Source organism: Rousettus aegyptiacus, unplaced genomic scaffold, assembly GCF_014176215.1.
Source record: "Rousettus aegyptiacus isolate mRouAeg1 unplaced genomic scaffold, mRouAeg1.p scaffold_m13_p_3, whole genome shotgun sequence".
NCBI classification, from domain to species: Eukaryota; Metazoa; Chordata; class Mammalia; order Chiroptera; family Pteropodidae; genus Rousettus; species Rousettus aegyptiacus.
Genome location: NW_023416306.1, coordinates 330,345 through 345,065, shown reverse-complemented (window position 1 = coordinate 345,065; position 14,721 = coordinate 330,345). Strand labels below are relative to the sequence as shown.

At 58.3% G+C, this 14,721-nt stretch overlaps 1 protein-coding gene across 8 annotated transcripts; it reads right to left on the bottom strand.

Moving 5' to 3' along the window:
• Nucleotides 1–742: 742 nt before the first annotated feature.
• On the bottom strand, nt 743–14,606 carry DPH7 (diphthamide biosynthesis 7). 8 transcript variants are annotated; one of them, XM_036239272.1, is made up of 10 exons: nt 11,672–14,606; nt 10,889–11,022; nt 10,435–10,522; nt 9,291–9,385; nt 8,759–8,925; nt 5,175–5,244; nt 4,992–5,057; nt 4,568–4,740; nt 3,888–3,956; nt 743–1,338 (listed from the first exon to the last, which is right to left on the bottom strand). In XM_036239272.1, the coding sequence occupies exons 1-10, from the start codon at nt 12,170–12,172 to the stop codon at nt 890–892; spliced, it is 1,812 nt and encodes a 603-aa protein (XP_036095165.1). In that variant the 5' UTR covers nt 12,173–14,606; the 3' UTR covers nt 743–889. The 8 variants fall into 8 exon arrangements, with proteins under 8 accessions (XP_036095165.1, XP_036095170.1, XP_036095172.1 ...); XM_036239277.1 differs by lacking the exon at nt 11,672–14,606 and adding an exon at nt 11,135–11,665; XM_036239279.1 differs by lacking the exon at nt 11,672–14,606 and adding an exon at nt 11,541–11,662.
• Between the last annotated feature and the right edge of the window lie 115 nt (nt 14,607–14,721).

The window sequence follows — 14,721 nt, the reverse complement described above, 5'->3', positions numbered from 1 at the left end:
TCACCGCCAGCCGGCGATGAGCTCATCCTGTCTGGGTCCCAGAGCAGTGTAGGTGGGGAACGGGGGAAAGAAAACTGTTTCTTTGGGGCAGACCCAGGCCACGCGGCTAGCGCCAAAGCTAGCACTTCTCTAGTCATCCAGCCTCTCCCTGTGGCCGTTGCAGCACGTCCCTCCCTCCCGTCTTCTGGACGCGGACTCATTTGTCCATGTGTTAAATTGACTAACAAGCTCTAGAGGGGCTGTTTCCCTATTGGAATAAGTGGGCCATTAGGTGGGAACGGACCAGACAGCGGACTGATTTCTTGAAACACATTCGGCCTAGAGTGGCTAGTTGCATTGTATCAGAAAATACAACAAAGTGGAAGGGCATGGTTTCTGACTTGACGCCCGTGTACCCTGTCAGTGATGCCGAGGATGCGGCAAACTCGGGTCCTTGACGAGGAAGCGGGATCATCCCACCGCACGCTAGGGCAACGCAGCGTGCGCACCCTTCCTGCAGAGGAGGCTAACACATGTCATGGTGGGGCGATGTTTTTAAAAGTTCATAAACCACCTCTGATGTGATGAAGTAGCTCTAAAAAACCTCATTTAGTTACTGTAAATAATTGTTTGCGTTAGCGGAACTGAAGGTCAGAGCTGCGGGAGCACCCTGAGCCTGGGGGCTGGGCCGGGCCCTCTGGGTTGCACCGCCGCACACCTTCCCCCAGCCAGATGGAATCATCGCTTTGAAGGGCCCAGCAGGTAAGTTTTAGTTAAGAGAAGCCAACAGCTTTCTTGACTTTATTCTGTAGATCACATAAGACACATTGGGCTCTTGCACCTGTAGGCTGCGGTGTGACTCTCAATGGCGGGAGGGCACGTCACTGCAGCCGCTTTCCCCAGGGAGAGCTTAGCGGCTGTCCCACTTCCAGAGGTGAAGCGTGTGATTGTAGAAAGAGCAAGTGGCTAGGAGACTGCTGTCCAAGTTTGCTGTTTCCAGGTACGAGTCACAGTCATAGATCTTGGTCCCTGGGCTGCTGCTTAAAATCGTGTCCTCTGTGAGTGGCTGGAAAGAAGGCCTCCCCTTAGCTCCACTCTGGGGTTTGCTACAAGTCTCTCCATCGTGGCCTGCTAGCGGGTCAAAAGTGGGAAGTCCCAACAACTGGCTTCCAACCTTCAGGTTATTGGCCGCCTCTGCTGTTTGGGCTCCTGGGTCACTGAGGAGCGAGGACCCCACAGGGAGCGCCGGCTGTGTCTGCGGCAGGCGGCGGGAGGTGAGCCAGGACCAGTCCGCTCCGTACACCAGTGAGTTGGGCAACTTGTGGGACACAGAGACTGTGCAGATGTCCTGCTTCTCCTCTGCAGCGAAACAGGAGAACGCGGCGACGTGGGGGCTGGTGAGCGGATCTCATCGTGCCCCCACGCCCGCCCATGGCCCCTGCCCACCCTCGAGGGAGAGCGCGGCGAGCAGCCACACATGCATCAGCAAGCACGGAGTTTGACGCAGAGGGATCACGGCGCTGCTAACGGACGAGTGGAGGAGGCAGGCAGTGTGCACACTGTGTGGGTGTTAGTGCAACAGTCACGTCAGGTCACAAAGGGTGGAAACTTCCACGAAACAGAAACGGTAGAAGCAGGCACACTGCCTGATCAGAGCCTGAGACCAAACAATAACAACACAGTTGAAACCTGGACATTTAAAAACCTTCTACTAAACCACATTTGGGTAAAAGTGGAATTACAAATGCAGATCGCAGAGTTTTTTTAAACAGAAAAATGAAGTTACTGCATATCAGAACCCCCAAATATGCTTAAATTGAAGAAAAAGTCAGACTAAAAACACTTAAATTAATACAAGTAATAACAAAGATAGGTGAATTGTATCCCTAACTCCAGAAAAAGAACAAAAGAGGCACAGAAGGAAACGACAAAGATCAGAGAAGCTGATGAGGCTGAGGGCCGAGAGCTGTACAACTGAACTAAAAAGTCACACCTGTGCTCCCTTGAAAGCAACAGATAGACAAACCTCTAGCTAACCTAATTAGGGAAAAAGAACTTCACACATCTACTTGCATATTTACATAAATACACATAATCAAACATGACAAAGGAGAAATAACCATCAAAAAGGATTTTTTATAAAAGCACAAATGACTTCTCTACACACCTTTATGCAAATAAGTTTCAAAATGCAGATGAAATGAATAGCCTGGGAAAACAGTTTCCCAAAAAACTGACCCCAGTAGAGACACACAGCACAAACACACCAATTTTTACAGAAAAATATGAAGTTGTCAAGGAACCACCACACAGATCAGGTCCAGATGGTCTCAGGAGAATTTTACTGTCTTGAAAGAAAAAATAATCTAAATGATACATAAAATAATTCAAGAGAAATGAAGAAAATTTTTCACGCTCTTCGTTTTGATTTTATATGAACCAAACATAATCTGATATCTAATCTTGATTAAAATAGCACAAAAGAAAATCTGTGTCACTTTGAATATTAATGTGAAACCCTACATAAAATACCACCAGATACCATAGTAAAATGACCAAGTGGGGTTTACCCAGCAACACAGTTGGTGTGAAGAAACCCATGAACAAATTCCCCAAGGTCAGTGCACCCAAGGACGAGACCATGAGCACAGTTCAAAAGGGATGATGAATCCATCGGATAAAAATGAACGATTCCTGAGTTACAAAAATCATTCAAGAAAACAGGAATGGATAAACCTTTCTTCAACAGGATAAAACAGACACATCCCAGTCCTCACAAGTCATCCAGAGACGGCCCCATCAATGTAAGGGACGAGGCAAGGACGCTGTTGCCATCCGCTGCTTTTAAAGCTGTGCTGGAGGTGTCAGCGAATGGAATTAAGAGAAAATGAATAGAGGAATTAGAATTGGAAAATAATTAAATTATACCTTTTTGCAGATGACCTATTTAGTTGTAAAACCCAGAGTTAATAATAAAACAAACAATAAAAAATTATTTTTAGTGAGGCAGCAGAATATGAAATTATCAACAGAAAAACCAACAGCTTTCAAATACTGACAATATCTGGGTAGAATATATGATGAAAGAGAATGTTGCTATTTTGTTAAAATGGCAACAACAAAAAAGATAAACTACTTAGGAACAAAGTTAACAAGAAATGTACAACGTATACACCGAAAAATTGCACAAGTGGAAAAGTAGCCCCTTTCTCTAATAAGATGACCTGGGGTGGGAAATGAGTCGAGGTAAGCTAACATATATATTTAACACAATCCCTATAGAAAACCAATAATCTTTCCAGGAAAGATAAGTTGACACTCAAGTTCAAAATCTAAGAGCAGCCAGAAACCCTTGGAAGGAAGAGGCAGGACCCTCCAGTCCCCAGGGCATCACCCACCCTCCCGGGCCGCAGTAAGCACTGGGACAGAAGAGGGAGACGACACCGAGGGGGACACGGCAGCGCCTTGACTCGCTGGGGTACGTGGACTCTCCCCGAAATGGTGCTGGGACACCTCCAACCACCACAAAGAACGTGGGCCAAAATCCTCCCCGTAAACAACGGAACCACACAAGCACCAGAAGAAAACCCTGGGGAGCCCTTTATGACCCGAGGGAAGGAGGACAAAGGCGTTTTAACTGAGACTCAAAATCCAGATCTAATGGGGGGGAGGGGGAAGCTCTAAATTTGATGGCATTAAAAACAACAACAAAACCTTTTGCATGGGGGAAAAACTACAACAGGCAAAAATCAAGACAGCAAATAGAGCAAACACTTCCGACACACGGCAGAGATGAAAGGCTAATGCCACTGATGCGTGAGACCGCGACAGAACCGGGGGTGTGGGCGGGGGGTGAGGAGACCGGAAACCAGAGAGGGGAACGGGAAAACAGCAAAAGCGATTCTCACGAAACGGGTTCCTGGAGGGACTGACATTCCTCTGCGCGAGCTGCTTAGCGTGACTTAATTCCTTGAACACTGTTAATGTTTTTACAAAATCAAAAGATAGAAATTAAGTCATGAGAAGAAAATAGTCCTTAAATAAAAAGTAATAAACCTAATTGTATTTCAAGTAGCCACAGAAACAAACGACGTGACCCAAGGAGCTTTTCAGCACGGCACTGCCACGCCACCAACTCCGCCCAGCGGGCCGTGTGGCGGCAGGGAACTTCGGCCAGACCCCGCGGCGCGACGGCCCTCTGCAGCCACGCTCTGTGGCTCAGGCGCGAGCACAGCACTGGGGTCTGACCGGGAAGCACGAGAACGGGGGCGAGGGGCAGAGAGCTCAAGTGTGTCTGGAGCGCCAGGCTGTGGCGGCCGCACTGTTGGCCAGCAGGAAGAGCTAGGCAGGCGGGCCGCAGAGGGCCATGACAGTGACGCCGCCAAGGCTGCGAGTGGCGGTCCCAGCAGGGTCAGAGGAGTGCAGCGGGGGGCAGGGCCCTGCCAGATCAGAGCCTTTGGGTGGGCGCGGGTGGGGCCATGGCAAGGCCGAGGGCGTGGCCCTGGGAATGTGTGTGGGGCGAGGGGCGGGAGGGTGCCGGGGCAGGAAGCCGGGAGCCCCTCGCCCGGCCGCCGCGGCCCTCACTCACCTACTGCTTTCTGGCAGTTGAAGATCGTGAAGCCGCCGTGCATGCAGGCCGCCAGGAGCAGGTGCTGCTGGCGGGGGTGCCACCTGAGCCTCCACACCCCGCCCTGCGTGGGCAGGTCTGCGAACGGCTGCTCCATGTTCCGAGTGTCCCACAGGAGAACGTGCTCGTCGTAGCTGAAACCGATCGACCTCAAGGATCGTTCGTGCAGGGGGGCCAATGCCCACTTGTTCCCCAAGGTCCCGAGGAGGCAGGGAACACCTCCCAAGAGGCCCGTCTCACCTGGCCCCCAGGACCAAGTCCTCTTTCCCAAGCCCAGCAGTGACGCGCTGGTTTGAGAGCTGGCCCAATCCACCACGGCCATGGTCAGCCTGAAGACAGGGAGTGACCGACGCCAGGCTCCCTGTGCGCAACTGTGGGGACTCACCTGCCCGTGGCCAGGACGCCCTCCTGGTGGGGGCTGTTCCGGATGCTGCACACGCCCATGGAGTGTCTGCGACAGAAGGGCAAGGCCTCAGCAAGCGCCAGGCACGGGCACCCCTCCAGGGGGCAGTCCGCGCGGGGGCAGGGCTGGCGTCGCGTGCCGGGCTCCGGCCCCTGGATGATTTACCGCTCGCTGCTGAACACGGGGGAACCGGGCGTCCTGGTGTCCCAGCCTTTCAACAGGCCATCGTCCCCCCCTGTGGAAACACAAACAGCCAGTGGCGGCAGCACGGATAACGGGGAGTTAACGGGGGGAGGAGATTTACGTCTGTGGGTGAATTCCCGTGGGCGACTCTCAGGTCAGCGGCTTCAGGTGGCCACCAAGCAGGAGAGCCCCAGAGACAGCACCCCAGGGGTCAGCCCTGTGCTGTAAGCCTGTCTTTACACTCGAAGAAGGGAGTGACTGCTGGACTGCCGGCAGGAACGAGACGGGAGCCAGCAAGTGACGGGGGCCGAATGGCCAGGCCCCATGTGGCTGCGCCGCCTCCGCCCGGGCGCCGGCGGTCAGTGCTGCTGCTGCCGTCGCCGGACTGCGCCCCCAAAGAGTGCGGAACAGGAGCTGTGTGCAGAGGGCTGCAAGCGTGAGGACTTCCGAAGGTTCTGGAACCTTCAGCATGCCCGAGTCCTCGAGGAAAAGGCCCCACGTAACCTCGCAGCGAGGACCCCTTGCTTGTCTGGTGGGAACCCTAAGGATAAGAACAGGGAGGTTGCTGCCCTGACCTGCAGTCTTTGAAGAAAAGCAACACCGAATTACAGGGTGACAGGCACCTCAGGTACCCTGAGGAAGGGAAGGCAGGCTGAGGAGCAGGGCCCGCGGGAGGAAAGAGAAGAAAGCGCCTGTGGACTCCACCCACCCAGCAAGTACACGTGTACTGCCCGCCCACCCGCCTTCCACACATCCATCCTCCGTCCACTGACCAGCGTCACCCACGCCCCACACACCCACCAGCCTTCCTGGCATGCTCCCTTCCATCCACACAGGCGTCCATCTGTCACCTCGATTACCTACCCGCTCATCCATCCATCCGCCAACCATCCGTCAATTGAATTACCCGCCCACACATCCGTCCTCCCCTCAGCATCCATCCATCCGTCCGTCCACCCACCCACTCACCCAGCCAGCCCGCCACCTGACAGGTACTCTCTGAGCACGCTACGGAGCCCTGTAACAGACACGAGATACAGGATGAACGTGAGCAACAGTTACACGGCCCAGCAGGACCCATCGCTCCAGGCGCGAAGGCTGTGGCTGAGCCTCACCTGTGAGCAGCCACTCGGCGGCAGAGTCGCGAAGGGCGGGCCGCGGCTCCCTGACGTGGCGCCCCCACCTGCGCTGGTGCTCCAGACCCCCACACAGGAAGTCCCGTCCACCCGCTACCACACACCAAGTCCCTCCGCTCGTCCTCAGCCCCACTGCTCCCACCGTGGTCCGAGCCATGCTCATCGCTCACTTCGTAACCGGTCTCCGAGCCCTGTCCTCGTCCCCTGCATCTATGCTCGACGCATTTAACCAAAGAGACCCTTGTAAGGTTTAAACGCATTCAGGAAATGTCGCCTCCCTTTCAGTACTCTGCAGTGGTCCCCGCTTCGCACTGAGAGAAAGCCAAAACCCTTCCTGTGACCTGGCCCTGTGACCCCGAGCTCCCCGTCCCCTTCTTGCCACTGCGGCGACACTGGCTGCTCACCGCTCTATCACCCCAGGCTCACTCCTGCCATGGGGCCTTCACCTCCCACGAAACAGGACGACCTGCGCCTGCCCACAGCGCCGACTCCTCGCCCAGTTCTACCTCTCGTTCCAAAGCACTATGGCCTCTGGCCGATGTGCCACCCCCGGCTCTGTGCCTGTCACGTGTGGTGGCCCTTGTCTGCCCTCCTGATCAACGTGAGCTCCATGAAAGCCGGGGCTTTGGTTTATTCACTGACATACCCCGAGCCCCTAGGACAGACCTGGGCACTCGACGGGTGCTCAACAAACCCCTGCCGAGTAAATGGGCCAAACATCAAGCTGGTTTCCTGCTACAGCCCCGCCCCGCATCAGCTACGCCTCAACGCAGGAGAGCTGATCCGAGGACGAGAGACCTCAAAAGCGTCCCTTTTCACCGCTATCCTTAAGACTGATCAAGAGTGTCACATGAATAGTGTGGACGGGACCCTGCCCTCAATGGAAGTGAGCGCGAAACCCACCCTGGCAGGGGCGGCCAGGCCGGCACTGCTGAGGGAAGATTTTAAGCCGCTCCCTGCCGAGAAAGGAGAATTAACCTGCGAAGGAGACGCCGCTGAGGAAAAGACTGAGAGCAAAGGGCAGTCGCCACGAATCGGACCAGAAGAGCGGACACGGGCCCGCCCGTGCCAGGCCATTGGGGTGTCGCTGGCGTTCTGGACAGGGGCCTCAGAGGGGAGCGCCGTGACTGAGGCGTGAGAAGGTGGGCGTGTTTTTAAAAGTCACTTTGGCTACGGCGGGGACCGGACTGGACAGTCAGGAACGATGCCGCTGCTCAGTGCTCTGCTACACCAACGAGATGAGACGGTGGCCCGGACGGGTGAGGAGAGAAGACGCGGCGACTCTGAGGTGCCGAGAAGATGATGTCGGGAGGAGGCGAGGGAACCAACCGGACGTTAGTTCGAGCTACACTCGGCGGCTGCAGTGAGCCAATCGGCCCCGCAGCCGGCCATGGAGACGCCTTCAGGACAGAGATTTCTGCTGGGGCTGTGACAACCCACGCCCCACACTGTGAGGAAAAGACGGGAAAGTCTTCAAGTGGCGCCCTACGCAAAATGACATCTTCAGTCCTCACGCTAAAACCACGGGGAACGCCCGGACGAAAGGCTGGAGCTGTCGCAGGCCCGCACGCGGCGCCCGCCTGCCTTCCCGCCCTCCTCCCCTCCCCCTCCTTTCACAGGGAAGCGGCGGACAGTTTCTAAGCTGTAATTCACAAAAACCGAGTGACGAGTGACCTGGGCTTTTCCCCCCGTCTTTGCTTTTCCCTTTTCTAATAAACTTCCCTTCTGACTGGAGGCATCTGAATTCTTTCCTGCGCTCAGCAAAGAAAAGGACCCTTTCCCTCTCACTGCGGGGCCTGCGCCCCTCACCACCCCACTCGGGGGGTCTCCCATCAGCATTAAGAACAAGACTCTGGACTTGGGGAGGCCTCGTCCAGGCCTCCGCAGACTCAGTGGCTCGTCTTGAGACCAGCGCCTCCTGCCCCATGCGTGACCCCTAGAAGGGTCAGAGAAGCCGTCCCAAGCCACCTCATTCCCGGAACCACCGGCGATCCCAAGTACACGACTCGCGACAGCGGGGAGTGAATTCTGCCTCCTGTGCTTCCTTTGGGAAGGTCAACTGTACCCAAGGAGGAGGTGGCAGACCCGGAATCCAACCTGACGACAGGCGTTGGACCCATAAGCACTGCCAGGTCTGAAAGTGAGGGCCAGGGGCTCAACCTGGGGACGCCGACAAGGTGGACATGGGCTGCCAGACACCGCCTCCCCTGGGCCAGCCGCACTCTGTGCAGGGCGAGGGCCAACTTCGGCTTTCCCCGAGGAACTACCTCCTCCACAAAGCTCTTCGAGACCCTCGTGCCCTGAGTCTGCCTAGAGTCGCAGCTCCGACGGGCCTCACTTGAACCCCTACGCCCCGCCCTCCACCACGGGTCTTCAGACGAGGCAGTGGGACACGGTCCCCCTCAGGGGCCAACCTGCACGGCTACCAACCTGAATACACAATCTCCGTCTGCCAGTAATTGAATGCAGCGACCCAGGCCTCGAAGCGGTGGGCCTGCCACGTGGCCGCGGCCCGCAGCCCCGCGTCCTCCACCTGCAGCAGGTGCAGCTGCCCCTTGGAGTCGCTGCTAACGATCTTCAAAGACTGGTCGCTGTCCCTAAACACAGGGGACCAACAGAGAGACCCAGCTGAACTTCGGTCACCCCCTCCGGGTCGCAACTGGCGACACTTTATGCTCTCAAGATGCAGCGGTGCCTGGTACGGGGACACGTGTCTTCAGAGGCTTGCTTGAGCACCTGGGCAGAGAGCAAAGCCACCACCTGGCTTGTCAAAATAAGTAGACGTCAGCTGCCCTTGACAGGAACAGCGTCCCGTCTGCCGAAAGAGATGGAACTGTGGTCTCTGCGGGTCAGGAACGGCGGCGCCACTCCCAGGTCGGGGTAGCAGCGAGGCTAGCACAGGCGGCTCGGACTCTCTCCTGGTGAAACAAGCAACGACCCCCCGTGCCCCAGCAGCCCTTACCTGCTGGTGCCCCCCGTGGACCAGTCCAGGGACAAGGCCAGACAGTGCTCCTCCAGGACACAGCAGGAGGACAGCAGCAGCGTGGGCGCGTTCCACTGGAGAGAAAGGGACAACACTGAAGGAATGGCCCCAGGACCCAGAAGACGGTACCCCAAGGGCAGGGGTGCAGCACGGCCATCCCGTCCCCGGTGAGCCACGCACGCAGAGCAGAAACTGAGAGCGCCGGAGGACTGGCCCCTGCCTCCGGGAGCTCACAGCCCTGTCGCCTCAGGGGGAGCAGGCCCCTCCCACTCAGACCCCGCACAAGACACTACTGAGACTGTGATGTGACGCCTGTGCCGGGCCAGGAAGGCCCCGGGGCACCCCATCTCCCGGGCCTGCAGGCCGTCTCCAGGGACCAGGGACTTTCCTCTGGTTTCCCCCTCAGAAGCCAGGACGAGCTGTTAGAACAGAGCTTCTCTATCCTGACACCTACAGAAGTCTCACGCCTTGAGCAGCATGGGAAGGGCTCATGCCCACCGGCTGACTCCTGCCTGGACTCGGCTGACCCCCCAAGCATCTCCTTCCTCCCTTCCTCCCGACACGGGGCTGCACACTCTCCCTCGGCCTGAAGCAAAGCCCTCTGCACACAAGCCCTGGGCTGCCTTGAACTCGGGCCCGCGATGCCCATCCATGTGCCCCCAGAGGCAGGCATGGGGCTGTGGGCCATCAACTTCCCTCCGCCACAGGACTGCGGCACCTCACCCCACTAACGATCTGGGCCACCACTCCACAGACACGTGGCACAAGGGCTGTCAGAGGCCTGTGAGCGGCACGGTGGGTCACGTGCTCCCGTCACTGGGGAGACCACGCCCGCAAGGGGAGTCGCTGCTATCAGCCCAGCAGCACCCACCCAGCAGCACGGGGCTCAGCCTTCCGACCAGGGACTTTAGGATCCACTGACAAGCAAACGAGAAGCCTGTTCTTTCAGCCCTTTTACTGGTGACATATGAGGTGACCTCTCAGAGTGAGACAGAGAACCTAATAATTTAAAATAGACCGTGTGCCACTGTAGAATGTTTCACGATTACTTTTGTAATCAGCATGGCCCCCTCCCAAATCCTCCCCATTCGGTCCCCCCACTCCAATCCTAGCCATCACTGACCTCGGATCCCACCAAGCGGAGCAGCTCTATGGACCCACCAGCATCTGCCGCACCCAGGAGGGCATGGCCGGCCACTGGGATGTGGCACCTGAGGAGAGAATGCACGTGGCAGTCAGCACACAGGGCACCCGGAGCACGGGGGAGCACTCTGCACTCCGGGGATATCTCAGCTCTCACGCTGGGCTGGAGCCTACAGTTCTGTTCCCAGGAGACCTCGGATCATGAACTGAACACTAACGTCCCCTCTCAGAGTGACACCAGCCCTAGGGCTTGGAAACAGACAAAGCTCCCAGCAGCCTGTAAGTGCCAACAGTGGGCAAGGGCATTATGGAAATGAACCTACAGTTCGGACATTCCCCCATCTTGTTGAACGCCGTTGGGCACCAGGGTCCCCGATCAAGAGAGCAGACGCTCATGACAAATTCCAGACAAGCAGGAATGTTATCGTCTGTACCATTTCATGTCCAGGATGGCAGAGGTATCTCTTCTTTGAATCTCAACCAGGGGGCAGGCAGAGCTGTCCTCACTGAAGCTGTACAGGTAGAGACGGCCCAGACGGACCTGCGGCTCGTCCATGTCCAGTCCACTCTGCAAAAACGCAGATGTCCTCCGATTACCCTACCGGACACTGAGGGTGGGAACGGGGTGGCGGGAAAGGAAAGGTCGGTGCAGACCCTGGAGCGCTGTCTGCGAGCAGCACCTGCTTCTCCCAGCTGGAGAAATGCCTCTGCCGTCCGGGACTGGCCAGCACACCCGCCAACGGGCCCTGTGCGCCTGGGACGGTCCCCGCGTAGGCCTGCTGTTCCAGTGCCAGCTCTCACTCTTAAGTGTACTTGTCAGGATTCACACAGATGCTCTCAAGATGCGAGTACAGCACCTATGAAATCCCATTTTCTCTCCACTCTATAAAATTCATTCAACAGTAGAAGCCACGCCTGCCTACAGTGGGCTTTCAAGATGCCTGTTTCTAACCCACATCCTGGGCACGAGGCCAAAGTGGCTTCTTCAGCCCGTGACTCCAAGCAAGACTGTCTCCTCCAGCTTCCGCCGCTGCAGACGGGAGAGGCCTGGAGCCGGGGGGCCGCTCTGCCTCTCCGGAGCCTTACCCGGCCCTTCCCGAGACCTCTCCCGACACAGGAGCCTGGCTCTGGCGCTTCGGCTCCTCGGCAAATGCCACGCGGGGAGCGTGGCCCTGGAGACCCACGGGCGGGCCGCCCTGCGTGGGGGCGCCGCGCACCTTGTCCTCCGGCTTCTGCAGCTGGTACGTGCCGCATGCCAGCAAGTGCCTGCAGCCGTCCAGCGGGCACCACTCCACCGAGTCCGCCGTATACTCCGTGTCCACCGCCTGCAGCAGCCGGAGGCGACTGCCCATCGCCCCGCAGTCGCGGGGCGCGGCGGTGACCATGACGGGGGACACCGGGCTGCGGAGGCGGGATGTTGAGGCCACGCTACGAGCCAGCACCGGGCGCAGGACGACACGGCCCGGGGCAGCGACTTCCTCGCGACTCCTTCCGGGGCGCCGGGGCGGGACTTCCGGCCGCCGTTGCCGCCCGCTGAGCCCAGGCTGCTGCGCCCCCTGCCGGCCGGCGGACCTCGGCGGGCCCCGCGCGCCAGGGCCCCCTCCCCGCTGCTCTGGCGACGGGACGCGGGGACGCCTTGTCCCGCACGGAACGGTAGGAGCTGGGCCTTGAAGGGGCGCGGACAGCAGGACGTGAGAGTGGGGGCGAGCACAGGGCATTCAAGCTGAGTCCACGGTCGGTCCCAAAGAGGCTGGGCCTCTGCCGCCCTCCGTCCCGCACGGCCCCCCAGTAAGGCGAGTGCGGGGCATGGGCGGAAGCAAAGACCTGCCTGCCACCACGACAGCGGAGAAAGGCCACAGGGCCAGCGGGGGCGCCTGAGGCGGGAGTGCTGGGCAGAGAGGCTTAGGCTGTATGGGAGGGGACAGCGACGGGGCGCAGCACAGCCATGCCCTGACCGGGGAAAGTAGGCGGGGACACCATTCAGGAAAACTCCTGGCCTCTACACAGCTTTGGGGAGCCACGTCTTGGATACTGTTATGGGTTGAATTCTGTCTCCTCAAAAAGATACATGGAGGTCCCACCACAGAATGTGACTTTTGGAGACAGTGTCTTCACAAGATCCAGTAAAACCAAGTGGGGGATCCAAACATGAGCGCTGTGTGAAGGGGGTTTGGTCTGCAGGGACACCCACCCAGAGGGAAGACAGTGCGCAGGCTGCCAGCACTAGGGGAGGCCTGGAACACTCCTTGACCTCTGGCCCCAGAACCCAGACAATACATTGTTGTTTCAAGCCACCCAGCTGCTGCTACTTTGTTATAGCAGGTTCAAGAACCTGGTCTGTGTGAGACTGACGTCCACAGGGATGCTCGGCCTACAGTTCTGACAGGGCTATGGCTACAGATACAGACAGGAGTCCGCAGCTCAGGCGGCAGCTGGAGCAGAGGAGCAGGGTCAAGAAGAGCAGGACATTCCGAATCACCCGAACCACACACTCCACCTGGTTCGAGAGGATCAGCTCAAGCAGCCCCAGGCCACTCTCCAGACGAGAAGCCAGCCCCACCTTCCAACCGTCGGAATGTGGAACTTTCACATGTTCTCAGATGTATGGCTCTGAAAATCCAGAGGTTGAGGCCATCGGAAAGGAAACCAGGGGCTGGGTACTGGGGACAAGGGAGGCAAATGGGTGAAAACGACCTCTGGACCCAACATCCACCCCAGGCGCCATGGTGGCGACATCAGCAAAGGGAAGGAACAAATGCTTGACCCACGGCCACCTTCCCAGCTCCCACACACAGACTGGCCACCCAGGCACATTATGCTCAGGCAGGGGCCGGCTGCCTGCTGCGGCTCCAGCTCTCAGCAGCCATGGGGACAGCAGTTCCCCAGGTCAAGGCTATTCCAGAGGAGCCACACGACACGGTAGAAAAGCACCCAGGTGTCAGGACCCATCATGGCACTCCGTGGCCAGCCAAGACGCTGGGCACTTCCCATGTAACTTTCTGACAAATAACTGAGCACAGAACAATTTGTGCTGGTCAGGGGGTGTAGACAGGCTGGAGTGCCAACCTGGCCACAAAACCCACAGCCTGCAGTCCAGTGCCTCCTCGTCCCAGCAAACTGTTTGGAAGCAGACGGATGAGCATACTCGCAGGCCCTGCCTGGAGGACCACCCAAACCCCAGCACATCAGCCCACAAGGGCTCCCCGCCGCAAGTGTCCTGGCCAGAGCTGGCCTCTGGGAGCAGGAGCTACCCAGCCTGAGACCGTCCCAAGGGCCAAAGCCAGCTTTCTGCAGAAATTACACAGACCCCCCCCCCCTTCTCAATAGAGCCTCTCACGCTGAGCTGAGCTCTGGGGAGACCTGGAGCAGACCTCCCATGTGCAGCAAAAGTGTCTCTAACCTAGAAGACGCTGCAGCTAAGCTGCCATGGCCAAACATGCGTGGGGAGCACATGGAGCCCTCACCGTCAGAGCCCCTCCCCTGGGGTCAGGGCTGAACCTTCCTGCTCCCTGCCTATTACCCTCCTGTTCTCCAGGGTGCATTGCTCGGGGAGACCCCAAGTACTGCAAAAAAAAAAAAAAAAAAAAAAAAAAAAAAAAAGCTGTCGGAAGCTCAGCTCACAGACCAAAGGCCACCAAGGAGTTGTCCTCAGCCAGGGGGTCTCAGAAGACGGCAGAGGAGCTACTGAAGGCGAGTGCGGCAGGACCCACACAGGCCGCAGGGCTGCAGCGGGGCCAGCCAGCCTCCGTCCTCCCCGAAAGCAAGGCCGCCATTGCACTAGCTGGACCTGGAGACCGGCCAAGTGCTGGCCACACAGCCTGGCCCATCGTCCCCAGCAGGCTCTGCAAGGTGTGTAAACAAGGTGCCACCCAGCCCTCAGCCACCGTGGCTCCCACGGGGTAGGGAGTGAGGCCGGAGGACCACAGCCCAGCCCAGGGGGTGGGGAAGCAGCACCAGGCGCCCTGGCTGATGCAGAGGTAGGGCGGCCTCGACGAACCTGCCCAGAGGCCAACGCGCCGCCAGGCACGCGGTGCCAGTCAAGGGGGGTCTCGGCAGAGCTGGGGCTGAGATCTCCCCACGCCTGCTCCACGGCTCCCGCCCACGAGGAGGATGGGCCTGGGTGTCATCACGCTGCTCAGTCCACCCCACAGCCGGCTGATGTGGGTGGCGCCAGGAGGGCACTGGGCACCTGCCTCGCCCTTTGCTCTGAGCCGGTGTGAGTCCCCAGGGCCTCCAGGCTCCACGACGGTTTTAGGCGTGTGGCCTG

Coding starts and splice junctions, on each gene's coding strand:
- DPH7 (XM_036239272.1), bottom strand. CDS start 12,172: ATGCCCTGTGCTCGCCCCCACTCTCACGTCCTGCTGTCCGCGCCCCTT. Junction 4,741..4,991: donor GGCGTCCTGGCCACGGGCAG/GTGAGTCCCCAC, acceptor GATCGGTTTCAG/CTACGACGAGCACGTTCTCC. Junction 3,957..4,567: donor CAACTGCCAGAAAGCAGTAG/GTGAGTGAGGGC, acceptor AAACATTAACAG/TGTTCAAGGAATTAAGTCAC.